At 34.0% G+C, this 25,955-nt stretch overlaps 3 protein-coding genes across 10 annotated transcripts; 1 reads left to right on the top strand and 2 right to left on the bottom strand.

Annotated features, from left to right (window-relative positions):
• Positions 1-660: 660 nt before the first annotated feature.
• Positions 661-2,389, top strand: LOC107435305 (GATA transcription factor 9). 3 transcript variants are annotated; one of them, XM_060815315.1, is made up of 3 exons: positions 661-912; positions 1,005-1,160; positions 1,505-2,389. In XM_060815315.1, the coding sequence occupies exons 2-3, from the start codon at positions 1,026-1,028 to the stop codon at positions 2,252-2,254; spliced, it is 885 nt and encodes a 294-aa protein (XP_060671298.1). In that variant the 5' UTR covers positions 661-912; positions 1,005-1,025; the 3' UTR covers positions 2,255-2,389. The 3 variants fall into 3 exon arrangements, with proteins under 3 accessions (XP_060671298.1, XP_015902365.3, XP_015902364.3); XM_016046879.4 differs by having other exon boundaries at positions 662-917; XM_016046878.4 differs by lacking the exon at positions 661-912 and having other exon boundaries at positions 924-1,160.
• Positions 2,390-8,332: 5,943 nt separating this feature from the next.
• LOC107435304 (glucan endo-1,3-beta-glucosidase 8) lies at positions 8,333-12,432 on the bottom strand. The gene is made up of 2 exons (XM_016046877.4): positions 10,968-12,432; positions 8,333-9,603 (listed from the first exon to the last, which is right to left on the bottom strand). Exons 1-2 carry the CDS (start codon positions 11,315-11,317, stop codon positions 8,487-8,489), a joined length of 1,467 nt encoding a protein of 488 aa, XP_015902363.2. The 5' UTR covers positions 11,318-12,432; the 3' UTR covers positions 8,333-8,486.
• Positions 12,433-15,163: 2,731 nt separating this feature from the next.
• LOC107435289 (general negative regulator of transcription subunit 3) lies at positions 15,164-25,738 on the bottom strand. Of its 6 annotated transcripts, none has more exons than XM_048477427.2 (16): positions 25,414-25,737; positions 25,186-25,317; positions 23,863-24,000; positions 23,072-23,122; positions 22,735-22,824; positions 22,486-22,632; positions 22,169-22,279; positions 20,937-20,993; positions 18,960-19,691; positions 18,278-18,448; positions 17,660-17,825; positions 16,874-17,016; positions 16,138-16,416; positions 15,914-16,048; positions 15,616-15,797; positions 15,164-15,459 (listed from the first exon to the last, which is right to left on the bottom strand). In XM_048477427.2, exons 1-16 carry the CDS (start codon positions 25,504-25,506, stop codon positions 15,393-15,395), a joined length of 2,694 nt encoding a protein of 897 aa, XP_048333384.2. In that variant the 5' UTR covers positions 25,507-25,737; the 3' UTR covers positions 15,164-15,392. The 6 variants fall into 6 exon arrangements, with proteins under 6 accessions (XP_048333384.2, XP_048333387.2, XP_048333385.2 ...); XM_048477430.2 differs by having other exon boundaries at positions 16,138-16,338; XM_048477428.2 differs by having other exon boundaries at positions 23,863-23,979.
• Positions 25,739-25,955: the final 217 nt, after the last annotated feature.

Raw genomic sequence — 25,955 nt, 5'->3', positions numbered from 1 at the left:
TTAGGGTTTTCGAACAACAGAGTGATACTTATGGGTTTCAAATTGACATTTTCTTATGGAAATAATGGATGACAATGACGTCAAACTTTTTTTTACCCCACGAGAATAGTCAATATGCAGCAATTGCTAATTGAATGCAATCAAACTACTGAGAAAAGCAGAGACAAATTAGCTGACACTTTATATGAATCATCTAATGCAAACTTGTATTCCAATTTCCAAATGCATGAAATAATTTTATGATTATTTTAGAAACATTTTAAAAATGATTGTTTTAGCAAATATCGTTTGTGAGAAAGATCACAGAATCATAATCATTAGCAGCCATTTAATCCGTTTATCCATTTATAGTGCATCTGACCAACTGCTAAATCTTTTCAGGTTGAGTAAAGATTCTAAACATATACATATTTTTTTAGGCCGAGTCAGATTTCTCTAAGAACTTAGCAATAAATATATATATATATATATATATGTTAAAGAGTACTAGTGTAAGTAAATCAGAATTCAGCTCTGGGTTTTAGCTTTTGATATTTCAGTGTATCTTTTTATGTGGACCCATTAAGTAATGTAAAGCAAAGCTGCAATCAGAGACCTCTGTCTTATTATTTATTAAATCACCCAAATGAAAAATAAAAAAAGTGAAAAATAAACAAAGAAAACAAAGAAAACCGTGTTTGGTGTACCTTTTTCTCTTACTATCCATCCAGAGCAATAAAAGTGAGGAGAGTAAAACAATGTTGTTTTGAAATGGGGAGAGAGAGAGAGAGGGAGAGAGAGATGTATTTGTGCTAATGTGTGGGGATTGATAAAAGAAAAAAGAAAACTTGATTGTGTTTGTTTGTTTAGCTTTATCTGCCGACAGAAAACGAGGCCATAAAGGGTGAGTTTTGAGGGACAACTTAAGGCAAGGCAAGGCAAGGATCACTACATTCTCTCTCTCTCTATCTATTTCTTTCTCTTTCTCTTTGTTTTCTTTCTCACTTTCCCTTTCACTTGTATAGTATATATTTTGCTTTCTGGCCATGGATTTCTGCCGGAATGTGTCAGTTGCCGGTGAACATCAGCAAGAGCAGGTCATTTCCCCTCCTTGTTCCAAGCTTTCAGGCTTGTCTACTGCAGCTACTGGTCTTGACGATCTCTTCTCTGCTCAGAACACGGTCAGTGCTTTGCTTTCTTCTTCTTTTCTGAGTCCTTCTGCTTACACTTCTCTTCATTTCTTTCATTTGATTTTTACTTCTACAGCTACTTGGAAGGAAATTTGTTTGCTTTGTGCTTAATTTCTCTCATATCTTTAGTGGTTCCCACCTGTGCCTTCTTTCTTCTCTAGTGTTTCCTTTTTTCTGGTTTTCATGTATTTTTCTGCTGAAAAAAACACACTACTCTGGTTTTACCATTTTTGTCAAGTTTGTTTCTGAGACGTTCTTTTGGTAATTCCTGTGATGACTTTTGCTAAAGTTTTGTAAAATTGGTGGGTAAAATTAAAAATTAAAATTGTATGCAGGAAGCAGATGTCAGCTTAGAATGGCTATCAATATTTGTGGAAGACTGTTTATCCTGCAAAGGGAACTGCCTCCCACCACCCACAAATATTGAAACAACAAGTACAACTCCAAAATCCTCAAAAGCTTTGCCTTTGCCTTTGCATTTGCAGAAGAAATCCCAACAAAATCCAACTTCATCTTCATCTTCACTTCAAAACTTTGCAGTACCAGGTAAGGCCAGGAGCAAAAGGAAAAGGGCAATTATGCCCAAAAACAGGACCAACCCATTAACCAGCTGGTCTAATAACCTGATTCTACAAGGCCAAACCCTCCAAATCCCAAGCTCTGACCCTCCCCTCCTCAAACAGGCTTATTGGTTGGCTGACAGTGAGCTTTTTGTACCTAAAAAGGATGAAAACAGCACTTTGAGAAGTGATGAACATGAGGAAACTGGGGAAGATGAAGCAGATGAAGATCAGAAAAGGATAATGGTGAGCAAGGAGAACTTGGAGGGTAACAATGGGCAGCAGCCAATGCCAAGGAGATGCACCCATTGCTTAGCACAAAGGACCCCACAGTGGAGGGCTGGACCATTGGGTCCAAAGACATTATGCAATGCATGTGGGGTGAGGTATAAATCAGGCAGGTTGTTGCCAGAGTATAGGCCTGCCAAGAGCCCTACTTTTGTGAGCTATTTGCATTCCAATTCCCACAAGAAAGTTATGGAGATGAGAATGTCTCTTCTCTCTTCTATTCCTAGTGGAGAGTAGTCATTTCTATTTCTCGATTGTTTTAAGTTTAATCACACTCTAGATAGCAAAATTTTTAGAAGAAATTCGAAACTAGTTATGTATGGCATACTACCACTACTACAACTACTACTACTAACCCCCTTATTTGTTTTAGATTTAATATACACTTTAGATTTTCTTTCTGCGAATTCAGTTTGTAGAGTTAATTAAAATGTTTAACTAGGATTTATCTTTTTAATCAAATCCTCCTTCTCATGTTTCTTTCTTTTGGAAGAAAGGAATTTATGCAGTTATACTGCCCATTTTTTTCTTCTTCCTTCCTAAAGTAAGAATATATATATATATATATATATATTTTTTTTTTTTTTAAAAGACCAGATTGTTTAATTGTAACTTTTTTTTTTTTTTTGTTCTTTTCTTTTCTTTTCCCTTTTTTTTAATTTTTTTAATTTTTTTTTGACTTTTTACCCCTCTTATGTTTGAAAAGTTGGCTTCTATGTTTTTATTATGCTGGAAAAGAGCATCATGCCAGGAAAGGCAAAGCAATAGATCCTGGATGCAATTACAACACAACACCACTACATGGCATCGAAAGTGACATGACCTATTCTGCATTATGTACCTGAAACGACCACATTATACCCTGTTTTTTATCCATGTACATACTATCTTTTCTTGGCAGCTTTATAATGTCTCAGACTCCCCAAACATATATATGTGTGTGTGTGTGTGTGTGTGTGTGTGTGTACCCATATGTATATGCATCTTGATGTTGATTTCAACAAGCTAATTGAAGGGTTTAAAATGGATAAATTAAATGGTTTAAAATGGATAAATATGGTGAACACATATTCCGATAAATATGTGATGTTTCAAGGATAGCTGGGATATGCTGTTTATGTTTAGAATATAAATTCTGGGTCCATATAAGATTATATATATATATATATATATGCCCTGACCTCATAGATGGGATGAGATAGGATTGTGAGAAGCTAAGATATATATATATATATATATATATATAATGGATTCCAGCAGGACTGTAGAAGCCATGCATGTGGTTTTCTGTGTGTTTCAAACCTATGGATTTGAATTTGATGCTTATGGAAGTGGGGGAAAAATCCAAGGAACAGAGGGGAAAAATCCAAGGAATAGAAAAACTAATTTTTTTTTTTTTTTGGTCCAAATTCTTTATATGAATCATGAATATTGTATTTGTTTTTCTTTTTGGGTATATATGAAGATTGTATGAATAGTTAATTTGGGTGAATATGAATACTGTATAAATGGTTAATGATGCTTAGTGTTTTGAAGTTTCAACCACCTGAATAACAAATTAATCAAAGATATACCTACCAAGTTAAGAATATATGGGTTTGGTTTTATCTTATGTATAAAAGTTAATTGCATTCTAATACCTACTTATATTTTGGCTAGGTTGTACATTGGATTTTTGAATTTAAAATATTTTATATTGGTTTTTTAATTTATTTTTTATTTTATATTAATTTAATTTTTAAATTGGCTAACTGAAAGTTTAAATATTAACTAGTTTTTTTCAATCTACAAACAATATCGGCAAAGGTAGCAATAAATTAATTAATCGTAAAGTGAAGAAAGGCTCTCTTTCTCTCTCCATATCCCTTCTTTATTGAAAAAAAGAAAAAAAAAAAATATATATATATATATATATGTATATTGTAGTACAGCATGGAGAGGGAAACTTTAAAAATTTGATTGGATTTGCACATGAAAGAAAGAAAGGCATGGACTTTTTGAGGGTGCAAGGAATAAAAACATGGGATGAGTGACATCAATATTGGAACACACTGCGTGACAGAGAGAAAGGGCACAAAATCTTATCATTCCCTTTATACATATATGTATGTTAGAAGAAAATTTGGTCCAAAAAATTCCAAAACTTTGAAAAAATTTGAATATCCCAATAGAATTAAAGTTGAACCGACAGATCATTTGGCTTTTGGTGGTGGTGGTTGTCAAGCGTTATGCCACTCCCTCTCTCTCTTTTTCAATCTCAATCTCAAATCTCATTCTCATTTTCATGGAGGTGAAGGGTGATATCTATGCATCATGCATCGCATGGGTCCTAGTCTTAGACTTTGTTCTTCAATCTTCAATCTTTAACATCGATCCACTTTTATAACCCTTTATTATTCTTCTTTTAACATGATTACCGACACACTTGTGTGAAAATTCCATGCATATATATATATATATATATATATATATACAGGCAAAGATTTATTTTGTCGACTACTTCATGGATTTCTTATTCACCTATTCAATCACATATCAAAACACATTTCTTATTCTAATTGATATTTATTTATTTATTTACTTATATTTGCGAAACAGTTCAATGTATAAACATTCATTGTGGTCTAATTAATATATAAATAAAGTATGTCTCCATCCTTCAAGAACTCTTCCCTTCCCTACACTTCCTTCTCCATCTCTATCTTCTCCATTCATATTCTTTAATTACCTACAATTAATTAATCTACAATTACATTTTGAATATTAATTCTACCAACTTTCCCTTTCTTCTATGAAGTGAAAATTGGCTCAACTGATTTAAAATATTGAAGAGAATTGTGGGAATTGTTGTAAATTTAAAAAAAAAAAAAAAAACAAAAATAGAACTTTCCCTTCCTTCCTACTTCTCTCTGTATTTTATTTTTAATTACAATTTGAGAAATGAAGGATTTTTAGCTCTTCTCTCTACTAATTAATTTTATTTATGTTTTATCTAGGGATAGGCATCGACTGGATTTGTTCGATTTTTGATCAAAATATAATCAAATTCATACTGTTCAGTTTATATAATATAGAATCCAATCCAAACCATTGAAAACTTCAAATCCAAACTAAACCAAATCATTTATGATCGATTTGGTTTGGATTGGTTAATCGGTTTGAAACTTATAAGTCTATTAATATATAATACAAATTAAAAATCTTCCAAACCTAAAATATAAATAATCAACTGTAATTATCCAAACATAAAATATAATTAGAGTAAAATATAAGATTACAATCTATAATATCCAATAACATTCATCAATATTAAAATTTAAAAAAAAAAATACTATTCAATGCAAAATAAAAATGAAAATGTAGCAAGCAAAGCAATGATGTCGTGATCCGTGATTAACATTCTCACATGGATCACAAGCAACACTAATCATCATCATCAAAAGTTATTAAGAGAAGAAATTAACAAACTTGGACTTTGTTATAACACTAGATGCCATGACCCGTGAGTTTTGAAGTAGCAAACAAGCAGCAACTGGTGTGGTGGTGGTGGTGCCGAGTTTTAGGATGCGGTGGTGGTGGTGCTGAGTTTCAACAACTAATGTGGTGGAGTTTCAGCAATTGGTGCGGTGGTGGTGGTGCCAAGTTTCAGCAACTAGTGCGGACCGTGCGGTGGTGCCGAGTCTTGAAGAGCAGAGAATGAACTTGGTGGTGGAATTGGTGGTGGCGGTGACAAGCATGTTTAGGGCTTTATATTTTCATTTGGGAATCAAAAATTGGGGATATGTTACAAAGATATTAAAAATTAAGGGAGATATTCAAAAAAATATTAAAAATTAATATATAAGAATAAAAAATATATATATATATATATATATAAAATTTTTTAATTATATGATATATGGTTTGGATTGGATTGGATTTATATCTTCAATCCTAAACCAATCCAATCCAAACAATTTTTAATATTTTTGAACCAAATTTAATCCAATTTATATAAAAATTCAATCCAAACAACTAAAAATAGATTGAATTGGACAGATTAAGTGGATTGGATTTTGCTCATCGCTAGTTATGCCCACAATCTTTAATGGAAAAACAAAATAAGAAGCTGTTAATAATAATGCAAAGCCAGATTTCTTTGCCTCTTTTAGACCCAGCTAGTAGTAAATTAGCAAATACCATGATAAGGGTAGAAAAACTATAAACAAGTACTAAAAAATGAGCTTTATGGTGAGTATTCTCAACCTAGATTTTAAGAAATTGTGGATCATAAGCGATGGTATTTTTATAACTATGGAGGAAAAAAAAAAAAAAAGAAAAGAAGATGCCTTCCTTGTTTTTGAAATGGAAGGTGATTTGAATTTTAAATTTGCAGTCTAACATATGACAATAGAAGATGTGATATTTTCTGATAAGTGAGAATTAAGAGATATGACATATGGCAGCAATAGAGCCACGGGAATTTGTCAAGGCCAAGTTCTCACTGTTCTTCATAATTCGTGACCATTAAAGATGGACTTGTTGTGTTGGTAGGGGGTTCGGTGGTCATGATTGATGCTCCTTTTTGGATATTATTCATGTTTTTGTCTCCACTAACACACCCATATGAGGGGGAGCTCTGGTCCCACCCACCGTCATCAGCCCACAACAATCTAAAACAGGTCACTTGGCAAATCTAAGACTGAAATCTATCAGCCCAGCTTGCTCTACCTGGACTCTTAGCCCACTAACTTCTGACCCAATAACATTTAGTTGGGCCCGTTTTAGACTTAATGCAGGGTCTGTGCTTTCTCAACTTCTATCACTTTGTTTTTTTTCTCCCTTTTTTTTTTTATAATTTTTATTTTTAGAATATGATTTTTTTTTTTTTTTTTACAATCAACCTAAATCACAATCTATCCAAAATTTCTCCTTTATCATTACTCGAATTTATATTTTCATGGATACAAATAAAGGTGTTCAACCACTAGAACTAATCTTTTTCGTTCTAGAATATGAAAATTTGATAATTATCATATGAAGAAACAGTTGGATTTATAAAAAAAATTCAACTTCTATCAAAGACTTAACTATTTAATTTTTTTTGGGGGGTTTTTTGTAAATAACTCAACTGTTTACTTTAACCGAAAGGTTTTATGAATACATAAAAAATATGATAAGATAAATAATAAAATGATTAGATATAATTCCTTAGGCCTTGGTATTTAGAATGTTATTTTTTTGCTTTTTTAAAAACGATCACATGGTTTCCAAATCTCCACAACCGATTAGTCAACTCCTAGGGAGAATGGAAACTTGTAAATCAAAAATGGAATTTAAAATTTTAACAAAACTAGAACCTGCTAACCTGATTATTTTATAATCAGATGGGGCTTTTAAGATGCATGAAGGAAACATAATTTGAACTGTGTCATCAAACTAGCCTATTTCATAATCAGTACAGAACATTGTGGTTGTTTCACCCCAAAAAAAAAAAAAAAAAAAAAAAAAAAAAAAAAAAAAACTTCCTTGTTGTGGTAATCACTGAAAATAGCAATCAGATTTGAAGCTGCAGGAATTTGGTTGTGAGTGGAATCTGGAATTCACATTGCACTTTTGCATCACACACCTTCAATCACTTAATCAGTCATCCACTATTACCCAAAAATAAAGTAAATAATCAACCATTCACTCTAACAAGTCATCATCAGTGTTGTTGAATATTTAGGGTTTCACTTTCACGTGAGGTTTCTTTTGCTCCCCATGTTTTTTCTGCTATGATTTTAACTTGACCACCTATTCATAATTCATTCAACAAGTCCATCATGCTTCTTCAAAGTTGGGTCAAAGGGGATGAATTAAATTCATAAACAAGTTTGGTATCCCAGGTCTTATTTTTAACTTTCACATTTTAGCAAGAAAAGCATTACAGATCATGAAAATTACTTTCTCATTCTTTTTATTGGTCGCAGAATTGGTAATTATATGTGCAAAGTTATTAACATTTTCTCAAAACTATTCTTAAAATGTCAGACGCAAAAAAATATTATATACATATATATATATATATATATAGATATTTAAAATGTAATAGATACTTAATTTTTATTTTAAAAATTACAACAAAAACAAAAGACATTTTCATAAGATAATACCCAAGGCACCTAAAAGTTTTATGTTTTCCACAAAAAAATATTAACATGTTCTATACGAAAAATAAAAAATCCTAAATATAATATTGAATTTAGAATCTCTCTGTGGGTTTTTAGTTTAGTGGCCATTCCCCAGTAGCTGGTCCAGGTAATGTAAAAATAATGAAATTGTAAGAAGAGAGAATATTGAAATTCTGGAAGTTTTTTATTGAATGAATCTGAGTAAAAATATCCCAAAAAGGCAATAACATCATTAATACATTAAGCTGGAAAAAAAAAAAATTAAATAGGAAATGATGTTACATCTAACTATCTACAAAAAGTAGACCAAAAAGAATCTATAGAAATAGAAATTTGAAGAATGCTATTATCATTGAAACCAGAACAAGGAGAGAGGGTCTAAGAGTAAAAGAGGAGGATGCAGCTATCTGAACAATGAAGTTGCAATTTCCTTGTGAAATGTTCTGTGTAGTAACCGTGGCCAAACCTTGAAAGTTACAGGCCAAAGGCTTCTGATTCTGCACCTGGAAGTACATGTTAAATGCATAGGAGGCATTCCCATTAGCATCCAAGGAATTGCAAGAAGAACCATATCCCAGTGCTGTGCAATCCCCAAAAGTGCAGGCATAATCTATGTTTTCTGCAAGTCTGCTCAGATCCTTTGCATTTGGATTAAATGTGCACCATTTTAAAGGAAGATATACCACATCCTTTGCGCCTACAAGCATTTTATTCTGACCCTGACCTGAAAGATCAAGACCAAATTTGGGCTGTCCGTCGTACCTAAAAATTCCCCAGTGGCGCTCAAAATTTCCAGGAGCAATGCTTTTGGCATCCTCATCGAGAAGTCCAAACAAATAAACTTCGATAGATCCAGGCCGAAGTGGGGTGCCTCTGTTGCTTGCAAGTCTTGGTAGAAGACCGTTATAAAATCTATAAGCATTACCTGCATTAGCATTCTTGTCCCCATCAGTAGGCCAACCTACCTCCCCAACTATTATGGGCATGTCTCCGAATCCTACTGCTCTCAATGATGCAACCAAGGTGTCAAAGTTAGCATCAAACACATTTGTGTATTGGATCCCACTACCGGTATCAACGATGGGGTTGCTTACCCCATCAAAGAATGCATAATCAAATGGAAAGTCGTCATTTCCGTAAAGACTTAGGAAAGGGTATATGTTGACTGTAAAAGGCGCATTATTTTTGTTTAAGAACTGAACAATCTGTGTCATGAGATCATTGATATCAGTCCGGAACCTTCCAGCGGATGGAACTGGGTTATTGTCTGGAGAGTTGTAGACATCTGCATTTAAGGGTACGGTTGCCTTTATGGAGTCTCCAACCCCAGCATCGTTTAGGGAATTTTGAATGTTCTGAAGTGCTGGCAAGGTGACATTCAAAAATGAACCATTATAGGATTTGAGGAATGGCTCATTTCCGACTGCTACATATCTGCAAAGAGAAATAAATTCAAAAAAAAAAAAAAATGATAAGAGAAAAGCTCGACTGCGTGTTAGGAGAGACAAAATAATTATAAGAAACAACAAATAAGAAATGCGTTATTTTGAAGCAACTTGCTTTAAGAAAGAATAATTATTTTGCAACTAACAACTTAAATATCATATAGGAAAGAATAAATAGTTTGCAACTAACAACTTAAATATTCATATTCCTATCTTTACAGAATAACTTAAAACAACATTGCCATCTTTGGCTCGCTTAGCAGGTTTAAATTCTTGTTCCATTCTAATAGTTCTAGTCAACTTTTTAAGAAAGCAACCTAATCGAACTCCTCGACAAGATTTTCAGCCATTAAACATAAAGGGAAAGAAAATAAAAGAAAAAGAAAAAGAAAAGAAAAAAGCAACAAGGAATACAAGGTTAAATCAGGGGCCAAAAAAAAAAAAAAGGACAGACAGGGATATGAAAGTGCAAAACTTCCTTTTCTGAATTAAGTTAGAAAGATACAGAGGCGTGCACATGTAAAAACATGCAAATCAACAAGTTTGTTAGACAAGTTCAATTTATTCTATTTTATTTTTATGATCTCACTTTTCTGTTTTGCAAAGTTAGTGTTCTAAACAGAATTATGTTCTCTTTAGCTGCTACCAAACAGCAGTCATTTATAAGGCAAAGTTTCGCTTTGATTCTCTCATCCTTTTCTTTTCACATAGGTTCAGAAGAATCTAATACTCTAGCTGACAGCCGAGGACATATAACAATGAAGAAAAAGAAGTTGGTGCCATTTTGATTATATTCGATGCTCCATTTACCCCTTCCCACAACATCTCTGCAATCAACTTCCATATTGGTGGGGAAGGAAAGGTATCTACTACATTCTATTGAACATGAAGAATGAAACAGTAGTCAAAGTTTTATTTTTTTGGGGGGGGAAAAAAACTTTTCCAATATGCACTCCCAGAAAATAAAATCCAAGGGGATCATATTCAAATACAATAAATTAGTATGATAGAAATTTAGAAGAGCCATTAGTGAATCAGTTCTGACAGCAATTAAAGGATAAACATTATTCTAGTTTATCCTCTTTGACAGATCAAAAATAGCATAACTAGACAGGGCATACATATAACAATTGGTAAGAAAAGAAATTGAATTAACATAACAATTGAACATGACATTTCAACAACTTAAAGAAACGGTGATACATACAAAACGTGAATAAAGATCATATAGCAATAGCAATTAGATCACAAAGAGATCAATGCAAATTCACATAATAAATGACTAAATTCAGTTGAAAAGTTAACCAGTTAATTATTAAAAAAAAGAAAAAAAAGAAAAGAAAAAGGACTGACTTGATGTTAACTCCTCCATTGAAGTTGTAACGAGTAACGTTTCTTCGAACCCATTCTCTGGCTCGTTTATAGCTTGTCATCACTTCAAGCTGATCATTAGGAATAGCAACCATAACCTCAATACCACTACCAGCCAGAGCAGTCATTGTGGAGTCGTCTGCATCAAACAGCTTCACCTTCTGAATCCCATTGTCCTTCAACATCTGGACCACCGTCTCAGGAGGCAGTTTATGGGTCGCCATGGTTCCCCAATTCACACCAAGGCCATCAACAACAACAACAGCAACACCACACAACCAACCCAAAAACCCCACAAGCAAAACCCATTTGGGAATCAAGATCCTCTCCATTTTCTCCACTCGTTTTTTTTTTTTTTTTTTTGGGTTTTTCCTAGGAAAGAAGAAAATTATCCCGGAAAAATACTGACTTTCCTAGGAAATAGGCAAGGAAAATAGAAGGCAGCAACAGTAAAACGTTAATATATGAATAAAGAGAAAGAAAAAAAAAAATCTCTTGTTTTTCCTGGGACTCGGAGAGAGAAAGAGGAGGGAAAAGAAACGGTTTTTTGCAGGTAGATTCGGAGGATCTGCGAAAATCAAGAGATTTTGCTTTTTCCTTTCTACTTGTTTTCCCACGAAAATGTCGATAAGAGTTAAAAAGTGAGGGAAAAGGGGATCCAACAAATATTTAATTGGGTAAAGAAATATATACCCGAAACCGAAAAAAGACGAAGAGAGGAATATAAAACCGAAATGTGGTATAAAAAGTGGAAACAAGAACCACTCCTTTTTCCTACAGTGTTTGAACTGCCAAACAATTTGCACCGACTAACGGAAGTGGACCAAGAAGGAAATTCACGTCACGAAATTATTCTCTTATATACCTTTTTTTCTGTGTATCAAACGCATTCACACAGAAAAAAAAGATCCGGAAAAAAATTGGAATTATTAGAGAAAAATAAAGAGTTATGGGTTTTACACTTTTTGATGCTATGTTGCAGCAGATGAGAAGCAAACAGAGCAATATCAGATTCAAGTGGAGCAATGAATATAGATAATCCAAGACGAAGGAATCGTATAGGAAACAGGAGATTTCCTAATAGGGAAACAGACGGAAACGCGTAAAGCAGTGAGAGAGAGAGAGAGAGAGAGAGAGAATGGTGGGGTGAGTTGGTTTATGTAAAGAGCAGAGAAAGAGATCAGAGAAATAGAGCACATAAATGGGAAAAGACTAATAACAATAACATAAAGTTTTAAGAGACAAAAACCCAAGAAATTAGCAGGAAGAAAAGTCCTTTTTAAGGCTGAGTAAGATGCATAAGATCAGAGCCCAGTGAGAAACGACGAAACCCATCAAAGCGAGAGAATAAACTTTTTTTGATAGAGCTCCCAACGGCTAGAATTTGAAACACAGACAGAGAGAGAGAGAGAGAGAGAGTGTGTGTTGTGTTGTTGCGTTTGTCTATGTTTTGATTTGAATCCCTAATTAATTTAAATTATTCCACTGATTGAATTTGAACTGAATGAATAAATAATAATAATAATAAGATAGGGATAGGAAGGAGTAGGCAGTGGAGAGGTTTACATATATATATATATAATTATTTTTATTATTTTTGAAAATGGTAATGATTTTTCAGCTGCCAAAAACAGAGTAAGAGCGTATTTAGACGCAACTTCTCCTTACACTCTTCACACTGTTTTAACTCTTTTGTTTTCGTTTCAGTTTCCATTTTCCTAAGATTATTTGTTTTGAAATTCAAATCCAAAAATTACTAATGATAAAGAAAGGAAATGAATTAAAAAAAAATGAAATGAAAAAATAGGGATGGGATGGTCATGGCAGGCGTCACAGTTTTCAAGAAACTAAAAAGGAGTGAGTGGGGGTCGGATGGGTGATGACGTGGGCCAGTCCCTCAAGTGTTTTTTGTTTCTGAGATTGCTCTCCACGCCACACCACATTGGCATTATGTAATTTTGTAAGAAGATGGGACATGGGGGGGTGTTGCGGGGGGTGGAAGATCTTAATTTTGTCCGTAAAGTTGCACTTTTTGAGGTGGTGGTCGGTCACCGACAGGTTGCAAGAGGACCGTTAGATTTGGTTTTGGTTTTGGTAGGGGATACCCATTCATACTCTTTGGACTTTGGGATCCCCACCCCCCCGACCCCCTACATGTCATCTCATCAACTTCAAAAAAAAAAAAAAAAAAAAAAAAAATTTATAGCAGCAGCTTTTCCTACATTTCTAAGCAAGCAATTGCATTTGCTCATTTTTCTTTTCTGTGTATTTCAAATAAATTCCTTGTTGATTGAGGGACACTTGGAAGAAGACCTTACACCTTTTTACGCAAAACTTATTGGGCCTTTTTTTTTTTTCTTTTTCTTTTTTTTTTTTGTTTTAACATGTTTGAAATGAATAATCATTCTCTTATCTAGAGGATCCATATTCATATGTTTAGAAGTGGGCATGGGCTGATATGCACCTATATATATATATATATATATATGTGAATGCGAATCCATCCTCATCCATAAGAAATTTTCTGCTTAAACGAAATTAAAAAGTGGAATGGAAGCACTTAGCTATTGAAATGTGCACATAAACTCAGTCCAAAATTAGGGGTTGAATTAATGAATCTTGTGGGGCCAAGTGGCAAGATGTGTACAAAATTGTGAAGTTGAAAATGAATTTGTAATGAAAAAGGTGATGATGTTAGAAAGGCACGTGTAATGCAATTGGTAAAAGAAGGATGGTGTGGGTTTCCAAATATTTCAACAACAAAAGAAGAAGAAGAAGAAGAAGAAGCAGAAGCAGAAGGAGAAGATCATTGATATATCAAAAACGCGAGACAGGTCTATTCAGAGCATAACAAGGGCCCCACGGCCATATGCTTTCGTTCATTTTTCTCAGGCCTCCTTGTTTTTTTATAACTCCTTCAACACCGGACCACATGATTAGGATTTCCCATTTCCGTATTTATAGGTTTCCCATTTGCATTTGACTTTTTTTTTTTTTTTGTACATGGGCCCTACAGCATACACTAAATCTATGTTATATATCTCTATATGAAGGTAAGTAGTTAATTCCAAGTAGATTTTGGATTGCAGGGGCTACATATTATGTCCCTCGTGTGCCTATATATCATCATTCATCACGTAATACCATCACAACATTAAATGTCTGATATGTGCTTGGCACCTAAATCCTAATTTAATATCGCTATATTTGTATTCTATGGAAGGTTTTGCAAAGGTTATCAACAATCTTCCAGGTACATTATATATATATATATATGTAATAAATTAACAACAACCCAATTTTTAACATGGAAGTATGCTTGGTCTATTCTCAATCAACCAACAAATCTGCTTCCTCATTCACACATTACGTTATACAATATTCAACTATGAAACCATTTCTGTATTATCGACCCAAAAATCAGACAACGCTTCCACCTATACATGATGTGGCACTTGTTATCCAAATTAAGAAATCTCTAACCATCTCTCACCAAATCCGATGAACAAAAAACCATTTAATTATACTGAAAAATGAATATGCATATATTCCATTTAAAAGTTCAAAATCTAATATGCAAAACTATTCTCTTTCTCTCTCTCTCTCTCTCTCTCTGGGGTTAAGAAAACATAATTGTTTCTAGCTTATAACATCATACATACGCTAACAGTATGGTTCCATTGCATTGTATTTCGGCCACTCAAACTCCAAATATTATTAATTAATTAACGCGAATACGTAACTGCCCATCTACTTTGATTTTCCTTCATTATTAGATTTAGTAAAACCAATTAACAGATGCAGAATTTTGAATTTTTTATTCTGTAAATACCAATTGCAGGTAAAAAACGTAACTCCCAAAATTGAAACTTAGCAAGTCTACTGATTTGGTGATCATAATTTGACAAAACCTCCCAGGTTTAAAAGAAGAAGGGGGGGGGGGGGGGGGGGGGGGGGGGGGGGGGGGGTGGTGTGGTGTTGGGGGCGTGGGGAATTTCATACACACAATGTTTGCGTCTCTCAACGGCCGAGTTAACTTCAGTGATTAACAACTACATAGGGCCTGTTATAATTCAATTCAATTCCCAATTTCAACCCTTGAACCCACCTGTTCCAACAAAAACCATCCTTTTAATCATGTATTAAGCAGCTATTGATTACAACTCTGAGGGATGGAAGTTGAAAGCTGGCGGGAATTGCTACTAAAAAGCATTCCAGAGTTCATAATCATTCTGACCCCCAGAATGTGAGTACACAGTGTTAGATAACAAATAAAATAAAATAAAAATAAAGTAAAACAATTCTCCAAAAATAAACTTACAAAAGAACTATCAAGCTTAGCTTGCACAACTCAAACAAGCAAATCAACAAGACAATCGAATTGTAGTAGCATCCACTTCACATCTTCTATACGATAAGTTCATCTTCAAGATAATTATACTCGAAGGTAAACTCGGTCTTGATCCTTTGGCACCTGTATTGCCAATGACCATAACAATAAAAAAGAAATGAAAACTTACACAAATCCTATCAACTTCGAAAGCATTACATAATAAAAGGCATTTTGCTACACCACATGAATCCAGTTGCTCATTATATGCAAACAAATATGAATATAATCATAGCATACCATCCATGCTGTAGATCATCATTGGCAATATGGAAATCAAAGTAGACGTAAGTTCCCTGCTCAAACTCATCAGTGGCAACTTTAGGCTCCTCATGTCGCTGAAACCATGTGTTATATTTCCTGTGATATCTCCAAGATTGCTTCTTTAACTCTTTGGCAGCCAAATACTGTTGATAAGTGTTCTGCAAATAATAATGGACTTGAGAGAGAGAGAGAGGGGGAAAAAAAAAAAAGAATTCATAGTAATTGCATCACCATAATTGAATTGCCTACGCTGAACTAATAGTAAGCTCAATACCTGCTGATAATAAAATGCAAAAAACAGGGTATCAGTTCCATAAGCTTCACTACCCAATCGTTCCCAGAAGGCCGGATTGTTAACAATGGGTGCCTGTACTTGGGGGTAGCTAGGAGGAGTTATTGCAGGGTGCCGCTGTATAAGGAAAGATGACAATGAGCCTTAAATCATATATAAAGGTTGTCACAGCCAAAAAATCTAATAAGACAACTTAGCGTCCAAACCGGAGTATAACTCCTTGCACGTTCGGAGTCTTTGGGTTGTGGAAGTTTGTAATATGCAGCCTCGAGCATCTGCAAGTTGTATAACTGGTCATGCATTCCCCCAGGATTAGCAGCTGATCCAGTGAGGTTGTCACCAATGGCACCAAGGTCAGAAACACTTCTTCGGCCAATAACACCAAGGCTACCAGAAGACTGATTGGCCTGCAAAGGTTGCCCAGGAGAGAGATCAATATCTCGTGGCCCTTGCACAGGCTCCGTTAAAGAGCCAGAAACACCAGCCTGGAAAGAGATCGTTCCAGAAAACCTTAATAATCAATTGAACAATATATAATAAAAGATAACCGAAAAATAAAAAAGAGATCCCATATCTTAAACCACAATTCTATTCATAGCAACCAATGGGTTTATAATATACATCAAAAAGTAAGGCAATTATTCGAACAAATTTTAGATATATGTTAGGAGAAATAAATTAAAACTATAAATGTCAGACTCTAAAATATCATTCAATGTTTTGACATATGTACTACTACTGAGTGATTTAAATAGGCAACTAGCAATTCTTAACACATTCAAGCTAAATTATTTGCATCAGACAACCATAAATAGACATTCACCCAACAAAATGCTTATATAACAACATAGACAAACAGAAAACACAAAGAGCAATCAGTACTAAAAGAATATTAACGAACCAACTATGACCTATGACAAGGATAAAAGATAACCAACATACTGGAGAATCAATCGTATATGAAGCTTTCAAGTCATCCTCATTCATGACATTCTTTCCAATCCCAGAACTAGGAACAGTGTCAGTAGTTGAATCATCAGAAATATTTGGTTGCAGCTGCTCTTCAACTTTTGAGTGACCAACGTCTATGCAATACAAGAACAAGCGTACATTCAGCTTTAACAAACTAATAACAACAAGAAAAGGTTTCATCCTATGTTGTATGTTTTACAACAGAACTTTAAATACTGACATTGGATAGTTGCCATTCTGTAAGTTAAAACCGAGCATTAGGTTAAATGAGTTAAATATATCACTAAACAATACCGATGACAGAGCATAGAAAATGTATCAAAACAACAAACTAGCCAGTTGCAAAAGGACTATAATAAACTAATTGCTTCAGATGGAATCAATTTTAACTTTCAGACCATTATGTATAAATCAGTGGCCCATTCAATTTAAAGTAAAAACTTATCACAAACAAACCCCTTTCTTATTCACAAAAATAAATGAAAAGCTCTTCCCACCATAAACCATAATACCCACAAAGAAAGATAAGAAAAAAAAAAAAAAAAAAAAAAATCCGAAAACTCCAAAAGCAATAAGCAAATTACTGCTTAGAAAAGAGAACAGAAAAATGTTACAGATGCCTTTTGGTTAAAAAAAAATAATATAAAAAAAAACTTTTTAATGGTTTTCATAAAAAGGATGTTGCACAATTCAAGCATTCTACATTTACATCAAACAGCTGCTTTTGAAAGTAATAAAGATGAGGCAAATGAATACCAGCTTCTTTCAACCCACTTGAGACCAATGCCATTTGATTAGAAGGTTGATGGATGGAACTTGGCTGCTGCTGTAAGGTTGTGGATGTAACAGTTCCAATACCCGAGGCTTGGACTCCAAGTCCTAATCCCACTTGAGGAGAGACAGATGAACTCTGAGAATTAAACTGCAGAAACGATCAATTGTCAAGAAATCTGTCACACAAGGAAGGTCAAATTCCATTTTGTTGAAGTATACAAATCTAAGATGCTGCATCGACTGGATCGCCAATCCTAAATAAGAAGAAGAAAAGGATACCTGCCGCAATAAATAAAATAAAAGCACGACTACAAATTGAAAAGAAATTCTTTCATTCACTTATTCAAGGAAATGGCAATTCAGACAGGCATATAAAATGTAATTTTCTCAGTTACATTGCATAGACATATAGTTTTTAATTTGATTCCCTATTTTTCTGTGAAAACCATATGTTGATCAGATACACAATAGCTTTGACCTTACGCCATGAAACTGCACATTATAGACCTTTTATCAGTATTATAACTTCCCTAAAGAAGTTAACTGAATTACAAGAAAACAGAAGAGCCATAATTGAAAATATAGAGCAGAAAAGTTCACCTGTTGCAACAGTGGGTTTTGCTGCTGTGCAGAAAACTGCTTATGATTTCCCCCAGCAAGAGGAGGCATGCCAAGAAGGGGACTATGACCTTGTTGCTGCACTTGTTGGAGTTTCTGCAAAAATTTCTCCCTTTGGTCAGGTGCTATTTCAGTTCTTCCACGAAACTGGCCCTGAAAATGAAAGTAGATAATAAATTCAACCAAACAACATGACAATGGCCTAATCTCATTTATTAAATAAAAAATAAAAATAAATAAATAAAAAAAACTCTTCAGTCAAGTGAATGAATAGTTCTTGATCACAATATATAAGTATACATTTACCGGAATCTAGATATTAAACTTGCAAAAATCTAAGATCTTATTATATCTATACCCATACATATATATTTACTAATCACAAACCAAAATGAACAAAAATATTCTAGCACCTTGTGAAAGTTCATATTCAGAAGTTTCAACGCTCCCCTCAAACAAAAAGAAAAAAATAAAAGGAAAATAAAGAAAAGAGATCCTCAAATTGTTAAATATAGTATGACAAGGGACAAAAAAATGCAGGGGCAAAAATGATACCCCCCCAAAAAAAAAAAAAAAAAAAAGTAAATAAAATAGAGTTCAAAAATTGAGGTGGAACAGTACATAATAACACTTTTTAGAAGAACCAGACTATGGAGTAACCTACCGCTTCATTTTGGTTTTGAAAGGAACTTCCTGGCCTCCATTGCATGCCAGAGACCACAGAAGGAGAAAAAACTCTTCCAGCCATAGTAGCAGCCTCACCAACATTACCAGAATCAACTGAGCCAGTTCCATCACTAGCCTTGGCAGCCTGAGGCAAGATCATCCTGTTACTTAAAGGGGACACAAGAGGCTGCACCATGCTACTATTTCCAAGTCTCTCATCAGCTCCCAACATGTTTCTCTTTGCTATGTCAGACGCAGAAGGAACTGTTCCAAGGGCACCACTGCCAGGAACTATATTGCCAGGACTAAGGGGCATACTAGATGGTGGTTGACTGGAGAGTCCACCTCGACCAATGCCCCTTACAAGTCCACTATCAGAAAGAGAAGGAGATGATCTACGGCCAGGGAAGTTTGTGATTTCTTCTTCCTTAACAGAGACAGATAGATTTACAGGAGACGAAGAATTGGTGGCTCCAGTGCTCTCTGTGACACGAGCAGAACTTGAACCTGGAAGGATCGTTGGAGCGGTTGAAACACTGGACAAATTATGAGGTGGAACATTCATAGGCATAGATGAATGATTCCCAGCAGGAGTTGTTGCAAGAGAAGAGCCCAAACCACTGCTTTTGGAAGGTGGTGTTCTGGCAATTGTATCAGAATTACTATCTTGGGATGCTGTATCTTCAATCAATTCTTGAACAGTACTCTGTTGACTAGAAATGACAGCAGCCTGACAGAAAGACATTAACCATTTCATCATAGCTGTGTGAAGCAAGACTGAGCATATTACTAGTTTACAACGCTTGCTAAACCTAAGAGTCCAAACGATAACCATATAAGACAAGAAGTACACTCAAACAAGTAAAACAATGGAATAAAGGCATTGACATAAATATTTCCACACATATGAGTTATAACCAAGTAGATTGAATGTCCTAAGTCACCATTGTTCCAAAACTTGAGATAATAGGAAGTTGATCAACCTAAAAAAAGAGTTGGCTGATACAATTACAGGACATAATTGGGGCTTACATATGTGGCACAATCAGTTAACAAAAATGAGGGTTAGTAGGGTTTGAACACAAGACCAGTTTGACATTAGACTCTTGAAACCATGTTAAGTTACACTGTTTCAAAAGCTTACATAGCTAGAAAGTAACCTCAACTCTGCATATCACACCAACACAAAAGACATTTAAAATTCTATATATCAGAAAATTTGACATCACATAAACTGATGTCCACAAACAACTTAAACAATAGAAAAATAGGAACAGAACTATTTGTTGCCAAATGCTTTTTCAAATAAATTATTTCATGATTCTTTGACTGATGAACCTTCTTAAATGTTTGCTCAATCTAGGATAACTTGGAAAGCAAAGTAACCTATAAAGCTGCAATTATTTGCTTGGAAAATCGCCTAAGTATCAATAATTTAATGCAAAGAACTACCACAGCATTGTTATTTTCTATGGTGGTTTGTTATATTAGGGAGGTAGAAGAAAGTGCAAATTGTTTCTTCTTACACTGCCAATTGACGTCTAAATTGTGTAATAAGTAATACTCTCTTTCTGATGGGTTTGGATGGCTCAATATTCTACCAGCTCCTTGATTACAGGGGTTTTGGTAGGGAGAGATGAAGCAATAAAATTATATAGATGTTATCTTATCAGTGTTTTAAGTTCTGTGGTTAGAACATAAAAAAGAAATAATAATAAAATAAAATTAGCATCAGTTTGGTATTTTAAGTGTAGGAGTTAAATGCATATACTACCACCCTAGTTTTAGCATCACCATGACTTCTATTTATATTTTAAAATGTTTTGTTTGTATTTTTATTGGAGTGCTAGTCTTCCATTCTACAATTCTTATCTGTCCTTTGATAAAGTTTCATTTCTTATTGGAAAAAACTATATAATATTTTACTCGAGATTTTTATTGCCAACGCCTTCGCATAAATGGAGGAAAAACATACAGGAACTTGAGTTGCTGATGCTGCTAAAGTAGTTTTCAGGCCAATAATTGGTGTACCCTGCCAAAGCAACAAAATCAAATTTGCTCTTCAGCTAAAAAGTTTACATCTCAGCATTATGTGCGCAGGTATGTATGCATGTGCATGTAGACATGTATATGTTTCATCATGAAAACATTATATTCAAAGCTGTGTCTTCAAAATGCTGCTACTCAAATCCATCACCGCATGTCTTCTAAGTGTAGAATGATAGACAGATGAGATACTCAGGGAGTCGATTCCAAATGCTAATATAATGCCTCACTAACAATAGATAACAGCCTACTGACTTGAGAAAAAGTTTTTCCAATCAGCTTTCCACAAACCACCCCCAACAAGCCAAACATATTATAGCTTTGTAAATATTTAAAGAATGCCTCGCAAAAAGTAGATAACAACCCACTGACTCAAGAACAAGTTTTTTAAATCAACTTTCCACAAACCACCCCCTACAACCCAAACATGTTATAGCTTTGCATTATTTAACTTGGCATTTATAAAGCATTCAACTCCAGCAACCATAAATGATGCAAGACCCATAAATGAATTCTGCTTTTCCAACTTTCCTGCTTATATGACTCAAGTTACAATAATAATCTTTTAAATTTTCAAAGAATCAACTTTTCCTGCATGTAATGAAAAATAAGGCCAAAGTTTAAAAGATAGAACCACTTCTTAAATCATATTTTTTTGGATAATTTCCTGTATACAACACTTAAACATTATAAATTACAGATCGCTGATAAATTCACTCTAAGAATATACAATATTTTAAAACAACAATTTACAAGAACCACTTCTTACATCATATTCTTTTGGATAATTTCCTGTATACAACACTTTAACATTATAAATTACCGATCGCTGATAAATTCACTCTAAGAATATACAATATTTTAAAACAACAATTTACATATGTTCTGTTTATATTCCAGTTGATTTTAAACAGAAGACAGCAACAATGAAATTTTACAAGTTTAGAGAATGCCAACCTGGAGCCCAGATACAAACAAGGAAAAGAAGTATACCTTAACAAGACCAGAAGCGCCAATTGTAACAAGATCTTAAAACAACAATATACATATGTTCTGTTTATATTCCAGTTGATTTTAAACAGAAGACAGCAACAATGAAATTTTAAAAGTTTAGAGAACGCCAACCTGGAGCCCAGATACAAACAAGGAAAAGAAGTATACCTTAACAAGACCAGAAGCGCCAATTGTAACAAGATCTTCAAGCGATTCCACTTTGTCCAATGGTAAGGAACTATACAGCTCATCGACATCACTAAACTCATCAAAATCCTCCTACAAGGGAGTTTTGGAAAAATAAGACAAATTATAATTCAGATGGAATACTCAAATGAAAACTGCAGGGTACTAAGACAAAGAAAATAAAAAAATAAAAAAGAAGCAAATAGAACAGAAATAAAAAAGGCACTGGAAGGTAGATGAGCACAAGATCTGCATCAATATTTTGAACTTGAAGCAAGGATGATGGAGAATCAAAATACCTGGTTACGTTCCACATAGTCTTCTAAGAAGTCTCTGATATCATTCACGTGCTCAGGACTCAATTCATCATTATCCAATAACCTCAAGATCAGTTCTAACTTCATAATATGAGCCTTATGCCGAGTAATAGATGTCTCCAGATGTGTCTGGCAGAATAGCAAAAGAAGACACATCAACAGTCAGAAAAAAATAAAAAATAAAAAAATAATCTATAATATACAAAGGGAACTTTTTCTATATTGTCTTACCAGTCGAGGAGGCCTCGTCTTTCCTTTCTTAACAGATAGACCCTCAAGCTCGGCTTCAAAATTGTCAATCTGAGACTCCAACTCCCCAACCTGTTCACATACAGAATACAACATAAATGACAAATATATAAGTTGTAGTATGCACTCACCTTAAAAATGAAAATGAAATAAGTCTTTCAAGTGACAGAAAGATACAAGCTGATGATGAAACTAATGCTTAAAATAACTGATACTTGTTCACAGATAGAAAAGATAAAACATATTTGCAGAAGCAACAGCCTATGCAAGCCACAACTGGGAAAACATAAAAGTTAAAAAAAGAACATTGACTTCATACCACATTGTTCAACCAATCCCTTGTCTCTGATTTGGCCTTCTCTTTTGGATCCTATCACAAAAACATTAACATGACGAACAATTGAATTAAAACAAAAATGAACTTCAATGTGAGAATTTCATCCTAAAATTTAAAGGTGTGCATGATCCACTAGATATGAAAGGTTAAAAGGAAACATGCAAGACCATTTATAGTTATTTCAAGCTACCACTGATCACCGTCATGTTTACCACTAAAACTGGGCAATTTGTTCTCTCAATCTAAAGATACATGGTAATAGAAGTAAAATAAGAATTGATGGTCAACGGAAGGAAAAATGTCATGAATTTCAAGTAACATCCTACCATACTATATGCATTTTCCACTTTTGATCTTGTTGAATTACCAAGAATATACTCATTAAAATGAGAAATAAATATACAAACAATCCTACTACCTCTCTTCCACGATTCTTTGCTTACCCTTTATTATTTAAAAATATAACTACAATTACCCATTAAATTATGTGTCTCTTTAATTGGCAGAGAATAATTAATAAATTTGTATATTATTCATCAACCTCATCAAAACAGTAATTCATTTTTTCCTTGCCCTATGTTCTTGACTGATTTCTAAACCTTTACTTTTAAGATTTCTCTTTCTCTACTTTTAGCAAGGATTTTTTTAAGCTTGACAAAAAGTTGTTGACATTTGACTGATACAAGCTAAATCCAAAAGCTCACTAATACATCTCTATCACTTGGATTCAATATTAGGAATAAAGAATGTTAGTGCATAGAACTAGTGCTTACCGTTTTAGGCTGTTGGCCCAACCCTTCTTTGGAAAAGGCTTTTGTTTTAGTCTCTTTTTCACAAATTTTAAATCTTTCCATCTCACGCTCAATCTGCTTGCGAGCATCCACCAGAGCCTGCTCATAAGAGGCACTAACCTATGTCAACATGTATCAAAAGAAACAAATTAATTGTCATCTTCAAAATCAATTAGTGAGAGTTGAAATCTAAATAATAACCCAAATAACAACACAATTAAGGATCAAATGAGTACAATCCAACAGAAAAATAATAAAACAATTCATTGCAATAATTCTAAGTTGGAACTTGGAATAGAAACATGATATGGGTTGTTATAAAAGGGCATCTTAAAAGTCAGTAAAGAAAGGAGAATAAACTCAATGGTAACTAAATTATTCTACACATTACAATTTGTAGTGGCTTGCATGTTCACAATATCACAATATGACCTAAATCGTACTCCAACCCCACCCCCCAAAAAAGCAGAAACACTTACTACAATAAAAGGGAAAATAGTAACAACATAAGAATATAAAAGACACATCCACATAGATCAGATGCTCAAAGTTACCAAAACACAAAAGAAAATAAAAAAATAAAAAACATTAATCCAAAAGAGATACATTGTGCACATACTCCATATATGCTTTGAGCTCTTTATAAGTATTAAATGTATTCAATCCAGTAAGTCAATCTCATCAGAGACAAGAATTTCTCGAAAATAGAGGAAAGTCTCTGGGTAATAAAAGGAGGACCAGTACTTCAGCCAAATCTGCTTCTCGACCTCTCTTGTTCAGTCCCAAATTGCAATAGACTGTTGGCATTGAACAAAGTACGTAAAGGAACCTATCCTACAATCTAAATTGAAGCCAAAAGAACATATCAGGCTGATAAATAGTTGCAAACGCATTTCCCAATTTGTGTTTTAAATACACCTTTATTCAAACTGTAAGCGAGTCTCCAAACCAGCAACCAAGGACAGCGCTTATAACCCCAAAGCAATGATATGTCTCTCATCCATTTTCAGTGAAAGCATTATCATCCCACAAAAACATTATGGTGTATAAAACCATCATTTATAAGTTATAACAAAATCAATAGAAGCAAACAAAAGAGGAATGCCCAATTCCTCCTTGCAAGCACCAAAATCCTCAATTCAAAATAAATACATAGATGAAGTAACATCATGTAGGTGCTGCTGCCTCAAACTTTTAAACTAGAACCGAAAGGAAAAAGCCAATAATTGACAATGAGTGACAAAGAACTGAAAGAAAAATTAAAATAAAATAAAAAAATAATACAAAGAAATGAGAGAAAGGCACCTTCTTATCTTTAATCTCACTGGACTGAATCCAAGTTTTGATCTGATCCCTATACCTCTGGAGCTTCTTGATTTCCTTCTTTAAGTCGGCTTCAAACTTCTCCTTCTGATTGGCATTGTCGGTGTCGTAAACCTACCGAACTTACAATCAAAGTCATCACTTGTTCCGAATTTTGATATTTAGAAGAAAAACAAAACAAAACAAAACAAAATGAAAAAAAAGGAAAACCTTGTTCCATATACTATCGAAGACGTCAACGCCTTCCTGGACCTTCTTGAGAACGCGGTCGATTTCACCTTGAAGCTTCCGACTCGCCCCCATTATTCAACCACGCAGCACAGAATTAAATCACGAATTTTTGTGCAGAGATTGCTCATCCAATTACCAAACCCCTTAAATCTATAAGGGTTTTACGAATTAATTAAAAGATTTTGGATTTTAAATTTATTGCGGACAATACAGCAAACAAGTATGCGATACAGTCCCTGTGTGAAAAAGTGTGTGTGTTTTTAGGGCTCGACTGCTCTCAGGATTTTCCCCCAAAAAAAAAAAAAAAAGCCTTTTCCTACCAATTCTCTCTTTCTTACGTCAGCAACCCTAATTGGCAGTGTTTCTGCCTTTTCTATTTTCATCGTTCAATTAAAAAAAAAAAAAAATCAAAGAATATACTAAGTATGCATTAAAAAAATGGTCTTTGTTAATTTAATTTTATTATTATGATTATTATATTTTTTCAGTCGTCTTTCTATTATTTTCTTTTCTTTTCTTTT

The sequence above is a fragment of the Ziziphus jujuba genome, chromosome 3 (assembly GCF_031755915.1).
Source record: "Ziziphus jujuba cultivar Dongzao chromosome 3, ASM3175591v1".
Taxonomy (NCBI): Eukaryota; Viridiplantae; Streptophyta; class Magnoliopsida; order Rosales; family Rhamnaceae; genus Ziziphus; species Ziziphus jujuba.
The sequence above is the reverse complement of the archived record's forward strand: the minus strand, read 5'-3'. Positions and strand labels throughout refer to the sequence as shown.